This window comes from Culex quinquefasciatus, chromosome 2, assembly GCF_015732765.1.
Source record: "Culex quinquefasciatus strain JHB chromosome 2, VPISU_Cqui_1.0_pri_paternal, whole genome shotgun sequence".
NCBI lineage: Eukaryota > Metazoa > Arthropoda > Insecta > Diptera > Culicidae > Culex > Culex quinquefasciatus.
In genome coordinates this window covers 41,474,118-41,488,758 of record NC_051862.1, presented here as the reverse complement: position 1 = coordinate 41,488,758, position 14,641 = coordinate 41,474,118, and the positions used below count along the sequence as shown (strand labels likewise).

Genomic DNA, 14,641 nt, shown 5'->3' with positions numbered 1-14,641 from the left:
GTTGTTTTTTTTATTTTAATCACGTCCAAAATCTTCTAAAACATAACACAGCAGACGAGAATCAACACCTCCGTTCACATTCCGTAACATTTCTTAACTGCTTTCTCAACAATATACTGCACTCCAAACACTCCGGCTACGTAGGCAACAGTGCAAAAGGGAGCAGCCGGAGGGAACGTACTTCCTACGAGGCAGGTCAGCCCAATTCCGGCCTGAACCATTCCACCAAAAACTCGAATGGTCCCTTCTTTGATTTTGCTCCAAACGGACGAGTGCTGCCGTTTCAACTCGTACAAAGGGTCCTGAGGGGCAAGGCCCTGGAAAACATAGAAATAACAAATTCTGAGTTTTGCCGAAAATTGTTTCAATCAACAACAACTGAAGAAAACTCACCATGAAAGAGGCCATCACGGGACAGATCCGCATAGCTGGGCAAGCTCCAAAGAGCAATGCGTTCGCCACGCCCACCGTCAACGCGGGCAACATACGACGAAACGATGACCACATGCCGGATAGTTTTGAACAAATGTAACAGCTTAACCTAAAGGGAAATACAAAATTTGTCAATTTTGAAAGATCTTCCAACGAACCAGCTAATTGAAAAAAAATGAATTTTCACCCTTTTACCTACCAAGAAAAACAAAACAAATCAACAAAGCAAAACATCTGTAAGCATAAGCGTGATCCGTTTTGCAAAAAGTTCCTCAGAACGATCGATATAAAATTCAAAAATAGGCCGAAATTTGAGCAAAATCCATCCTATCGGCCGAGAGGTTTTTAATTTTTATCCTTCTTCATCATCCCGGTGCGAAAAACGAACTCTCGACCTCTTAATTGGAAATCCAGCACGCCGTCAGTCGAAACCCATCCCCTACAGATTTATACTATTTTAAGGGATCAGACTTTGCCGAGCCAGACAGGTATCGAACCAATTACCTTCCGCTTACAAGGCAATCCCCGTAACCTCACTGCCAAGGTAGCTCAGCATGCCTTGTATGAAAAAATCAAAAATCAAATCACTCATTTGACTGAAAATTTCACCAGGGTCTTATTTTGAAGCAAAAGGAGGCCTACTTTTAAGTGGTGGTAGTTTAATCCGTTTTGCAAAAGTACCTCGGATTGATCTGAACATTAAATTGTCAACTTTCTATGCACTGGCCGGAATTTGAGCAAAATCCATCCGGGAACTTATCGACCTAAAAAGTTTTTGGCCTTGTATGAAAACAGATAAAAACAAAAAATCAAGCTTTTAGTTTTCAATCTAGGTAGGCTTCTTTATGGGTCAAAATTTGGCCCTGATAAAATTGTCAGCCATATCGGTGCAGTTTTGGCGATTTTCTAAAACAAAATCACAACTTTTGGATGATTTTCGGTTCAAATCTTGGTTTAAATCATGAAATTCTTCCAGCAAATTGCCTTTTGCTCTACAACCTCGCCAAATCTGCACCGATTTGGCCATATATTGACCCAAAAGAAGCCTTTTTTCATCGAGCCCATAAGCCGAAAGATTCCACAGCATATTTTACTCAAATTTCCGCCTTCGGCCTTTTATGCATACAAAATCGGCCACTGAATGTTCAGATCTATCCGAGGAACTTTTTGCAAAACGGATTACCTACTGTAACATGCAATTAAGGGGTTACATACATGAAGAAATCACAAAATTTCTTATTACAGAAAATTTACAAAATTCACTATAAACATGACTAAAAATCACTCCTGAAAGTTTCATGAAGATATTTCGTGACTGAACTGAGAAAGAGACGATTTAAGTTCACTTTGCGAATGGCGAAATTGTGAACTGTCCAACTGTTTAGGGGTACCACGATATCTCGAGATAGGATGGATCAAATTGGCTGAAATTTGGGGTGAAGACTCCCAAGACATATGCCGTGTGCATGAGAAAGCCCGATTTTAATATTTTGCTCTTGTAAAAAATAAAACCCTCGATTTTTTATAAGAAATATAGGAACATATTTTTATCTTTTTTTTGTTAATTAGTTTTTGAAAATTGGACTTCGTCATGCACACAGGATAGGTTTAACGAGTCTTCATTATAATTTTGAGCCGATTTGGTCGGGTTGAGATATCGCGGCACCCGTTTTTTGAAACTGCTAACTAAAAATAGCTATAACTCGGCAATGGTACGTCCAAAAGTTATTTTGTTAATAGATGAAAATGTATTTTTTAATGCCCTGCAAAAAGATTTAAAAAAAGTGTAAATGTGTGCTCATACCAACCTCTGACATTTTTGACGATTTGCATGTATGTAACCCCTTAATCAAACGAATTAAGATAATTTGGGGTAGCTAAAGTTGAACAACATTTTTAAAAATAACAGAAAGAAAACGCAAAAAAAATAAGATTTGATCATCCCAAGTTTCTTTCAGGAACTTCAGATGTTGGATGATTAAATTTTCAGATATTCGAGGATTCGGATAATCAAAGATTTTTGAAAAAAGTAAACGAAAAAAGTACTTCAAATTGAGCAATATTCTTCTGAAATAATTTCTACACGAGAATGAAACGTTTTTTGACTTTTGACCATACTTTTATATCCATTTATAAAATCCATCAAAAACAATCAACATAAACAGAAATAATATTTCAGGAAGATTCCTTCCCGCATAAACGAGAACCTTAAAAAAACTGTTTGTTAAATAGTTTTGTCACCATTTCAGAGATCGTAACCACAACTTGAAAAATGGTAGCAAAACCTTAAAAATACCATATCGGAAATGGTACCCTACCATTTATCATAAAGTTCAACCATCTGAATTGAGGGTGGTTAGCAACGGTAACCTTAAAAATCCCCGAACAACGTTTCGTCAAATTACCATTTGTGTAATGGTAAAAATAAAGTTAATTTTCGCGAAAAAGCGACCTTTTTCCATCGGTTTTTACTGTTTCAAAAATGGTTTTTAAATGGTATTTTAAAGTTTTTCTTAAAAATTTTAACCTTGCGTCTACTATTTAAGAAAGGGTTTGTAAATGGTTTTTTAGGGTTTTTCTTGCTATTTTTACCTAGCGCTACTATTTTGGAAATAGTTTTCATATGGTTGTTTAAGGTTTATCCTACATTTTTTTCCAGTTTCACTATTTGAGAAATAGTTTTCAAATGGTAAATTAAAGTTTATCATGCAAATTTACTACTTTTTGAGAAATAGTTTTGAAATGGTTTTTAAAAGTTTTTCTTACATTTTTTACCTACCTATTTTTTACAGAATTGTTCACTTTTTGACGGATGGTTCACAACAATAATGTTTGAACTTAAGCGGCGATGTCGATTCTGTTTAGTTGATCATACTGCCAAAATCGTCCAAACCTGAAAAAGTAAGAAGAAAAAAATCACAAAGTATCAAGTTGAATATAAAATTCAAATGTACTTATCTGATTATTCAGATTGATTGATGCCAATCGTTTGTTCGCTTGGTCGCATCCTTGGCGGAACAATATTGTCGTCCGGCTGCCGGCAAAATCTCTTTTGATCACCGATCGAGTTCTCCAGCACCAGCTGTTCCGTTTTTATTAAGTTCTCTCCACGGCGCTGAAATGATCAACAAGAAAAATATAAACAAAGTATTTGGTAAATCAAATGATTTGTTTGAAAATTATACCTGCGCACAAAACGTAAACAACAACCAGCCGCACAAACGTTTCACATCAGACTGTTTTTGCCTGCGCAGTGCCTAGTGCGCTTGCCTGCGAAAGAGCAGGTAACGGAGCGTAGCGAGAGAAGAGAAAAGAGAGAGCGCGCAAGGCAAATTTAATTTTGCGTTGAATCCAAAATGTTGTTAACTACTAAATTGATTTAGAAGTACAAATATTGCCTAAAGAATTGAAATTAATAAACAATAATTTAAGACATGAGATTCTGCAATCTGCATTCAAAGGAAGGCGAGCCCTTGCGTTTGTGAAAATTGCGCTTCCTTTGATGGTTGGCGTAAATTATGCGAAACCAAGAATAACGGAGGTTCTGAAACTCAATTTCGTAGGGGTAAACACCATATTTGTATAAAATATCACACTACACCTCCGCATCATCGATTCCGTTGATGCTAGAGAACCGAACCGTAATTCCGCTGGTCAATCTAACCGATCTGACACTGTGCAATCAGCAGCTCGAAGCCTTTGCGAAGATCGTCTTTCGATGGCAGACAGCGGTCCAAACGAATTTACTAACTTCCGCTCATCACACTCGGAAAATTCCGTCATCTGGGGCGAATCGGGACTACAGTCTGAATAGGAACAGCAGTGTTTAAAGCATTTGATGGGTTTAAACTTGGAAATGAATGTACACATTATGCTGGTCTGAATCTGTTCTAACCTAAACCAACAAGGAAAATAAAAATATTGTGCTACTACATGGTTAAAACTGCTGTTCCAATTCGCCCCAGTTGACGGTTCGTAGCTGGGTAAGCTGAGAGTCGAAATTCCGACCAATCAGTCTAAAAACACTGTTTTGTTCAAGCCATTATGTTTAGGAAATCATTAAACATTGTGGAGTAAATCTGTCGTTGAACATTGAAAAATTTCCAACGCTCACGCCATTTTGGTTCGGCCCCAATGTCTCCAAAGTTTCCTGAGGATCCGCCATCCTCATTTCGTGCAAGCTCCACGGCAGCATAAAAGCCCAGCGCTGCCATAGTGATACAATCACTTGCGAAAACACCGCTGTAATTCAAACACCGCGAGTCCACGGCGAAACAGCTGAAGCACTTACTGCTGGATCCTGCGACCTAATCTCACCGGCTTCTTTTCATCCACCTAGTTCGCTTCACTACGGTGACAGGAAGTCCTACTGGAACATTCAAATCGTCATCATCCTTACTTTTGTAGTCTTCCTTTTAGATGATCTCGTACACTGCCGCTCTAATCGTGTCCGTCCCATATGTAAAAACAGCAAGCCGAGAAAAATGCATGTCAAGTTTGTCCCTCCCATAAGGCTACGTGTTAGAATTTCACGAAAAAGTGGATTTTCTCCGGTTTTGTGGAACAAAGTATTTAATTTTATTGGGTTTTCTGATAGTTTACATGATTTTGAACCAAACTGCATCATTACCTCAAAATTGACGAAATTACATATGGGACGGACTTGATTTGAGCGGCAGTACAGATCGAGGCAGAAAAAGTCCTCATGTCGGTGATCTGCAGCAGAACACGACGCTAAACGTCCAGATTGAACATCAGTCCACCTTGGGACTCGTCAACGGCGCTCCCCCAGTCAGATTTCCAGCCGGTTCTGCTGAATGAGCTTCGGCGCGGACGGATCAAAGTTCTTCCGCCTCATCTTGATAATCTTCAACACCTTCATAATCCGCTGGAAGACAATGTTGTAGAACTGGATGTGTTCAGACTTCTGCTAGTTCCATTTGTACATGAACCGGATAGTGACCGTGTGTACGTCATTGGCGCGGTCAACTCGTCCGACGCTCGCTGCGCACCGCCTTAATCCTTCTTGTTGACCTTGTCCATCTCCTGCTCCTTCAAGTCCATTATGTTCAACCGAAGCGAGGAAATCTTCATCTGCAGACTCTTGTCCGGGTTCTTTTCCAAGTACGCATCTACCAACGATCGCGACGTGTTGGAAACGTCCGCCCGCGAGGGTTCCAAAATTCCGTTGATCAAATCCACACAGAATCGGAACCGCTCCTCGACGTCACCCACCAACCGCTCAAAGATGACCATAATCGTCTTCACGTTGCCCTCGCCAAGATCGCCGCAAGCACCTTCTTCAAGTTCTCCCGGCCGACCTCGTCACCCAGATCGTACGACGCAGCAATCTCCAGCAGCACCTGCATCATCGACTGGAAGTACATATTCTGCAGCTTATCTGTCATCATCGACGGATCGTACGACAGCTGCCGGATGTAGTTGCACAGCGTCGGCGTGTCCGCAAAGCTGCAACAGAGCAACGTTATTGTAAAAGTTTAGATAGATTCCCTGAAAAACTAGCTTCTTGATGTAGTTGCAAAACGCCGTCAGATCCACTTTGTACGCGTCCAGCACGTCCGACTCGGTGTGCTGGAGGAACTCGAGCAGCGCCTGCCAGCAGATGGCCGTCTTGATGCAGGGTTGTTACGGAGAAGTCGAAAAAAAATCCGCGCCAAATCCGCGCCGTCCCAAAAACCCAATCCGCGCGAAATCCGCGCCATAATAGGAAAAATAATTTTGCGCAACAAATATACAACAGAGTTTCACAACAATTTAATTTTTATGAAAGTATTTGAGAACAAAAATTAAAATCGTTTTATGATTGAGGGTTCCGTCGGAAGGAACGCAAAACCACAAACGTTAAAATTATGTTGTATTCAATAAATAGAATTTAAAATCCAGAATAGCTTTATCTTAATCTCAAGACCCAGAATGTTGAAACGCTGAAAATTATATGATCAAATTTATTTTTGCTAGGATGAATTAAACCAGAGAGAAAAGCCATAACAATAAATTTAGCAAAAAAGAAATTCAAATAGGGATTTGAAAATTTAAATTAAAAAAATCAATAAATTGAAAAAATTAAGATTTGAAAATTCATAAATCTAAGGATTAGATAAAAACATGCAGTTCGTGCTCGACACGAAATTTGTATTATATTCTTCTAAAAAATTCTCAATCCTAAAATATTACTTAAAAAATGCTCCAAAGTTATCAGACTTTCTGAAATCTATGATGGTGACAAAAATTGTAGCATTTAAGAATTCTGCGGTTCTTTTTGTTAAGATCCAGAGTTTGAGAATTTAAGAATTTAAGAATTTAAGAATTGAAGAATTGAAGAATTTAAGAATTTAAGAATTTAAGAATTTAAGAATTTAAGAATTTAAGAATTTAAGAATTTAAGAATTTAAGAATTTAAGAATTTAAGAATTTAAGAATTTAAGAATTTAAGAATTTAAGAATTTAAGAATTTAAGAATTTAAGAATTTAAGAATTTAAGAATTTAAGAATTTAAGAATTTAAGAATTTAAGAATTTAAGAATTTAAGAATTTAAGAATTTAAGAATTTAAGAATTTAAGAATTTAAGAATTTAAGAATTTAAGAATTTAAGAATTTAAGAATTTAAGAATTTAAGAATTTAAGAATTTAAGAATTTAAGAATTTAAGAATTTAAGAATTTAAGAATTTAAGAATTTAAGAATTTAAGAATTTAAGAATTTAAGAATTTAAGAATTTAAGAATTTAAGAATTTAAGAATTTAAGAATTTAAGAATTTAAGAATTTAAGAATTTAAGAATTTAAGAATTTAAGAATTTAAGAATTTAAGAACTTTATTTGAGAATTTATAAGTTTTTGTTCCATTGATTGTTTTTATTATCAATTTTCAAAATTTGTAAATTTGGAGAATTTATTCTTGATTTTTAAATATTTTAAATTCCTGATTTTTTGGAATTTTTTTTTATTTAGAAATTTAGATTTTTTTATTGTTGGCTATTTAAAATTCAGAATTTTTCAATTTTTGGATTTAACAACTATAAAAATTAAAAAAAATAGAATTTTAGAACTTCTGAACTTTTAATTTTGAATGTTGGAGCTTTCATATTTGAATATTTAGATCTTTTTATTTTTTCATGTAAATTAAAAAAAACCTTTCTACGGGTTAAATCCTAACTAAAATCAAAGGCGGAAAGCCAGCTTCTGTTCCGTCCAATATTGCTCATATTTGGGATTTGACCACAATACGTCCACCAGAGCACCCCAATATTTTTTTGTTTAATCCGAATATCTATAGAAAAGCTTGAAATATGGTTCAAAAGAATCAAATCAAAATGTATCCAGTATAAAATAAACAATACATATTGTTGATAAAACATAACCTGAAACTCATAAGAGATGGAATATTTAGAACCCGTATCAGATGTTAATAATGAGTTGAGTGTAAGAATAAATTTATTTAAAAAATCTTTAACAAAAATTATCTCTTCTTGTAGATTATTTCGTCGTTTCATATTAAAAAATTACAAACAAACATTTCCGGAAAAAATCAATTTTGTTTCGGTAACAACTTCTAAGAAATTGAAGTTTTTGCACTTAAAAAAATTACAGTAATTCCTGATAATAATTTTCTTAATAACTTGAAAGTTAATTATTTTATTTATCAAAATTGTCATCCGCGCGAAATCCGCGCCTGAGCAAATTAAGCCAGCAAATCCGCGCCAAATCCGCGCTATCCGCGCGAAACGCGCCATCCGCGCGATCCGCGCCGTCCGTAACAACCCTGTTGATGGTGAGGTTCTTCAGCGGGATCGTTTTGTCCTCCTCGCGCAGCCCAAGCATCGAGGTGGCGTCGTTGATGCCGTATTTACTGCGAGAAAATTTCTTACTTTAACAAAACCTACTTTTTACAAATGTTTTGAGAAACTCACGTAAAGGTCTCCCCCAGCGCAAGCTTGGCCGTCTTCGCGAACCGTCCCATCTCATTCTCGTCAGCGTCGATTTTGAGCGTCTTCACGAACGCCACATAATTCTTCTGGTACGACTCGAACCCCTGCGGAATGAGCACGTTCTTGACGACCCACTGCTACTTATCCGAGTGGTCGTTCAGACCCTGCTCATGGAAGGTCAACCGCTTGGTCACTTTGTACTGCTTGACCGGGTTTCCCATTCTTATCCCAGTTGGTTTTCATCTTCTGGAAGGCGAAGAACATGTACAGTGCTAAAACGAGATATCAACCATAAGTCAACGTAAATTGTAATTTTTGAAACTTCATCATCCCGGTACGAGAATCGAACTCACGACCTCTGGATTGGAAACCCAGCACGCCGCTAGTCGAAACCCATCCCCTACCGGTCAGTATTCCCAGTGAGTACAATTACTCTTTGAAGGGATCTGACTTTGCCGAGCCAGACAGGAATCGAACCCATCACCTTCCGCTTACAAGGCGAAACCCGTAACCTCACGGCCACGGAAGCTCGGCAAATTGATTGTTGATTGATTGAATTTATGCAAAGTTGGGCGCATAACTCACTGCTAGCCTCCCACTCAGACTTGGACAGCGTGCCAACTTTTTGGAACCGACTGCCACTCGCTCCTTTCTGATCCAGATGGCCCTGGGCGTGGCTGTACTCGCCCACATTCTGTTGCCGCTCGCGCTCATCCTGCGACTGACCGGGGAACGTTTCTAGTGCTTGAATCTTTTCGATGAGGCCGCGGCTCGATTGGACCGATTCCGAGTAGAACTCGTCGAATCGCTGTTTCTCCACCAGACGCAACGAGAAACTTCGGATAGTCGACGACGCCGTCTAGCTGGAATTTGTACTTGGCACCGAAGAGGGGCGGTTGCTCGGTGTCGCAGAGAAACGTGATCTTGTACACGTCGTGGCCGAATGTGTCGCTTCCGGCGGCCCGTTGCGCTTCATGATCTCGTTCGCGTCCGGAATGATTCCTTGCGCAGACATTCGGCTGCGTTCTTGAGCATAAATTCGGCCTGCCGGAACTGTTTTCCTCCCAAAAAACGATGAAAATCCTGCGACGATGGACCGTCCAAAAGCAACTGCCTGCGACCTGCGAACTGCGATTGATGTTTTGATGCTTTGACGTTTCATGTCCGAACCGGTTCGTACACCCTTACCAAAAATCATGTTTTTTTGAGTTCCAAATCCCACTTTTCATACGATTTTTTGAGTTCAGGTACTACAAACATAAAAATGGTTATATGGGTTGAACTGAAAAATTCGTATGAAAAGTGGGATTTGGAACTCAAAAAATCATGATTTTTGGTAAGGGTGTACCGCCAAAACTACCCAGCGAGTTTGAAAATTGACTTGAAATGTGCTCATATCAGTTTTGAAGTGTACGTCAAACTCCCAACACAAGCAGCAGAATCCAGCTCCAAACAGTAAACATTACCAACTGCCGCCAAGAACTCAGGATTTCTTTCGATTTTGCTTCGTTTTGTAAAAAAATAGTGTTGCAAAAATCGTTTAAAAAGTTTCAAAATTGTTCAATAGTTGGCAAACGACTAGGGGCAGTTTAAATATCTATAAATTTCATAGTTTTCAATCGCATTTCACCGTACAGCCCATCCGTCGGATTTTGAGGTTAGAAACACAAAGACGTCGAAATGGATTTCAGCGCTCTTCTCCAGCAAGCGCAAAAGCTATCCCACGATACTCAGGTCTCCGATGACTTGCCGCGGGTCGAGCGCACGCTGACGCAGGTGCTTCAAGCGACCCAGGAGCTGCACTCGCGCGTCTCCCAGACCGGCGCGTAGGACATGTAAGCGTAAGTTTCGGTCTCAATTTGAGTTGTTTGAGATTTAAAGAGTATTTTTCTTCCAGGCACATTCTGCTCGGCCACAAGGGCCGAAGATCTCACAGAAGCTGGAGACGCTGAGCTCGCGCTAGACGTTTGAATCGTTGGATCCGATTTCGACGACGGACATTCAGAGCTTCCTGCGCAACGAGAAGGAGAATGCGATTCTGTCCGTTATCAAGGAGGTGCACAAGAACTCGTTGCATGCGGCGCAGAACGCCAAGTGGGAGCACACGATGAAGGACTGGAAGCTGGAAAAGGTGAAGCTGATGAACGCGTTGGTTGGGCCGTCGCAGAACTGGATGGACATCCGGAAGGGGCCGGAGCAGACAACCTTGAACGAGAGCACGTTTGGCGGAAGGTCGTCGTTGAACAACCAAAAAATGGTGTACGCTCGGGAGGTGTACGAATTAGGGACCTACATAGGGAAATGAAATGTTCTCGGAGAAATTTCAAACACCCAAAGGCATTCAAATATAAGGTTGAAAAACTTGTAGTTTTTCTTTGGTGCTGGCACTTTTCTTGTACCGAAAAAGCATAAACATAACAAAAACTACCAGATTATTATCAACGACAGTTTTACAATACTTGTGATTGTTATAAGTCTCGTTTTTTTTGCCAAAATTATTTTAAATTGATTCCAACCTTGTTCTTGCGTGATCTTGTTGCTCGATTGGAACCCCGATTTGACAGTTCGATTGGAACCCTGAGAGTGACATTTCGCCTCTCCATATAGGCTCTCTAGTACGAATACAACAAGTTGATCAAACGAGGGTGCGATGCGACCGTCGCTGGTTCAGCGGTTCGCCCAGGTTGCGGATGGGTTCAACGACTCGAAAGTTAGTGACATCTGGGAGATCAAGAAGTACATGCCGAGCGTGAAACCCAGTCCGCGTACTCGTTGCACCCAGACGCAGTTTATCGAGCAGGCCAAGCTTCTGAACCTGGTTGGATCGTTCGTCGGATTAAAGTTTGCCAACCAGAACCAAAACTTATGCTTATGATGAATAATTGCGTATTAATTAAAGTGATAATAAGATAATAAAATTTTCTTTAAAGTAAATTGAAAACAAAAACATGATATAGATAAAAATTACTTCTTGATAAAAAAAAAATGTCGGAAAATTGATATTTTAACAGGGCAAGGAAATTTGCTCTAACTAAACAAAATAAAATCAAAATATCATCTCATGATGCAGGGTTTTCGAAAATGCAATTTTGCAAATTAAAGTTGAATGAATAAATTAATAAGGGTTTTGTCCATCCGCTCGGATGTATTGTATGTATGTATTTTAAATCTAAATGAATTTTAAAGAATTCGTTGAAAACAATCATTATAAATAAAAGTATAATATTCATAGTTCCTCTTTGTTTTGTGGACAAAAAAAAATTATTAATCGTATTTTTTTTTCAAATAATTATTTTATGTTTCTATATGGTACTTGCGTATCGAGATGAACCATTTGAACTTTAAAATAATCTTATGATATACGATAACCATTTCAGAAAGCATATTTAAATAGTTTGACAAAGTCGTCAAGAAAAAAATCACCATTTTAAACTTTAAGATAACTCTATTACTTATGGTAACTATTTGACAAATAGTCATCAAGGTCCGCCATTGGAACCATTTGAACTTTAAAATTACCGTATGATTTAGGGTAACCATTTGAGAAAACATCCGCAAATAGTTTTTTAAAGTTATCTAGAAAATTGTTGACCATTACAAACATTAAAATAACTCTATTACTTATGGTGACCATTTGACAAATAGTTATCAAGGTCCGCCAAATAACATTATTACAAATGGTGACCTTATCTCATAAGGTTTTTTTAAGTTCCTCACCAGAATCGATATAGTTTTCGTTTATCCGGGTTCTTGTTAATAACCTTTCAGGTGTTTTCGGACATTAGTTTGTTTTCATTAACATCAAAATAGAACAAAATAAAATACAATCAGTTTGTATATTATTCGGTTATGGCACTGGGATCTCATCGATTATATACCAGTATAACGGAAGGATCCATTCGTACAATCAAATCAAAATCCAATCATTACAAAAATAATAACGATCACTATTGTTAGCGCACCAGCTAAGACGACCGAATTCCTATAGTTCATCACGTTGCTTTTGGTTTAGTTTGTCGCCTCGATCAATCTGCAAAAAACAGGGGATGTTTTCAATATAAAACATTCTTGAAATTGAAGAATTTTACTATAACTTGAATCATCTATTAAAAAAGCTTGAAAAAGCAGCAATAGAATGCTGATTAACAAAGAAACTTACTCGAAATCCAACCAATCCTAGGAATATGACTGTACTGCCACAAGACACTTATTCAATTGTGGTTATCGCCATCCGCATAGTTTGGTGTGTAGTTATATGTAGAACGAGTGATGTTTACTTTATTTTCTTGAAAACAAGCAAACTAGAGGTGGGCAAAATAGAGCGAGCCACTCAAGAGCCGGTTCACTGAAAAGAGCGAACGAACAACGGCTCACAAAAAACGTTACTTAATCCACCTTTAGGTGGTTGGTACCTTCCTCGTATTCATAAAGTGATTACACAACACAGCCTCAAAAAAGTGAGATCCGGCCTAAAAAAAAGTGAATTAAAAACTTTAGTGTACTTATAACTTTTGATAGGGTTGTCAAATCTTCAATCTTTTGAGCTCGTTGAAAAGATCTTTTGATTACCTTTCTTACGATAGGGCGCATGATAGATCCGGACAGCTTAATCATCAAAATATTTGAGATCCGGCCTCAAAAAAGTGTATAAATAACACTTGAGTGCTCATAACTTTTGATGGGGTTGTCAGATCTGCAATCTTTTGAACGCGTTGGAAAGGTCTTTCAATTACCTTTCTAACAATATATAGCAAAACAGGTTTTTTTTACAAAAACCACCCTTTTTACAATCTTTCGAAGTTTAGCTAATATCGTTTTTTAGCATAACTTTTGAAGTACTTTATAATATTAACTATGGTCTTGTGGGACCGCAAGACGGATTGAATGAGACTGAAACGGTCCAAATCGGTTCAGCCAGTCCGGAGATAATCGTGTGCATATTTTTCGGTGCACGGACTTACAGACATACACACGCACAGACATTTGTCCAGAATTTGATTCTGAGTCGATAGGTATACGTGAAGGTGGGTCTACGAGGTCGAATAAAGAAGTTCATTTTTCGAGTGATTTTATAGTCTTTCTTCATTGAGGTGAGGAAGGCAAAAAGGATCGCGGTTTTTTTTTTTTTTTTTTTTTTTTGAGAAAACCATTTTAAGATGGAGTGAGTTTTGAAGTTGTGTCTATTTTTTACGGAGGGGGGGGGGTGTAGTTAACCCATTTCGGTTCGTCGACTCGGCAGTATTCGAAGTAATTTTTTTATTTTATTGTAAGGAAATTTATTTTGTCATTTTTATTAATTCATAATGTTTTCGTTACATGATTGAAATTCAATATTCGTTGATATATAAACTGTATATTATACATATTGTCAGCGTGGTCACCATGAAGTGATCTCACCTATTATAAACCAGTATAATAGATAGATCGTTTTTCTTTGTCTCATCGATCCATAGTCAAAGAAATATTTACGCAAACACAAGGACGGTGGCAACGATGATTACAACAACAACTACCACTGTAACCACTGCAAATCCCAATGATTTCCAAAATCCCATTGTGTTGCTTTTGGTCAAGTGTGTTGTTTCAAAATGGCACCTGGATGATACAAAATCTGCAAAGAAAGTAAAGCATGTGTTTTATTTATTTAGAGTTCCTTTAACAATTCATAGTTGGAAAATTTCGTTAGAGTCTCACCATTTTGAAAAAAAAAATATGGCATGCTCTCAGCTACAAAAACTTTAAAATAATTGTCAAAGTACTATTTAAATTATTCTTAAGATGGTTTGTTAAGAATCTTGTTTTAAATTAAAAAAATAGTTTTCACTAAGAAACTAACCAAAGATCAGGACTTCAACCGTACCGTCACGAAGTTAGTAACCAAATGTAACACACGATCTGAGAAGTTCGCTTCCAAAGTGAGATCTACACAAAATGATGTGGAGAGATTTTTAGACCGGATGTTAAGCTAAATTTCATATGAGTGAACAAGCTCCCGAGCAGACGGTAATAACTTGGGAATAACATTTTTTGATATTTGAAAATACTAGACCAGGGGTGCCCAACCTTTTGGCCCTGCGGGCCAGATCTGATTTTTCTGAAGCAGTGGCGGGCCAGAATTAATATTTGATAAAGGATGTTTTTTTTGACTGGAATGTTTTGTTTTTAATATGATAAAAGTTGAAAAAGTAAACACATTTTTTTCAATTTTCTTATGATTGAGTTTTTTTAAAGCAAATACATAAAAGAACTAGTGTTGCAAATA

The 14,641-nt window shown here is 37.7% G+C and overlaps 2 protein-coding genes and 1 long non-coding RNA gene across 3 annotated transcripts; 1 reads left to right on the top strand and 2 right to left on the bottom strand.

Moving 5' to 3' along the window:
* Window positions 1–36: 36 nt before the first annotated feature.
* On the bottom strand, window positions 37–1,661 carry LOC119767072. The gene is made up of 2 exons (XM_038254535.1): window positions 394–1,661; window positions 37–317 (listed from the first exon to the last, which is right to left on the bottom strand). The coding sequence occupies exons 1-2, from the start codon at window positions 505–507 to the stop codon at window positions 75–77; spliced, it is 357 nt and encodes a 118-aa protein (XP_038110463.1). The 5' UTR covers window positions 508–1,661; the 3' UTR covers window positions 37–74.
* An 8,150-nt stretch (window positions 1,662–9,811) lies between these two features.
* On the top strand, window positions 9,812–10,684 carry LOC6036816 (nuclear pore complex protein Nup93). The gene is made up of 2 exons (XM_038250280.1): window positions 9,812–10,220; window positions 10,277–10,684. The coding sequence occupies exon 2, from the start codon at window positions 10,487–10,489 to the stop codon at window positions 10,682–10,684; it is 198 nt and encodes a 65-aa protein (XP_038106208.1). The 5' UTR covers window positions 9,812–10,220; window positions 10,277–10,486.
* Window positions 10,685–12,196: 1,512 nt separating this feature from the next.
* LOC119767728 lies at window positions 12,197–12,654 on the bottom strand. Its single transcript, XR_005277681.1, has 2 exons — window positions 12,539–12,654; window positions 12,197–12,409 (listed from the first exon to the last, which is right to left on the bottom strand). It is a non-coding gene; the product is annotated as an uncharacterized LOC119767728 (long non-coding RNA).
* Window positions 12,655–14,641: the final 1,987 nt, after the last annotated feature.

Coding starts and splice junctions, on each gene's coding strand:
- LOC119767072 (XM_038254535.1), bottom strand. CDS start 507: ATGTGGTCATCGTTTCGTCGTATGTTGCCCGCGTTGACGGTGGGCGTG. Junction 318..393: donor CCGTGATGGCCTCTTTCATG/GTGAGTTTTCTT, acceptor TATGTTTTCCAG/GGCCTTGCCCCTCAGGACCC.
- LOC6036816 (XM_038250280.1), top strand. CDS start 10,487: ATGAAGGACTGGAAGCTGGAAAAGGTGAAGCTGATGAACGCGTTGGTT.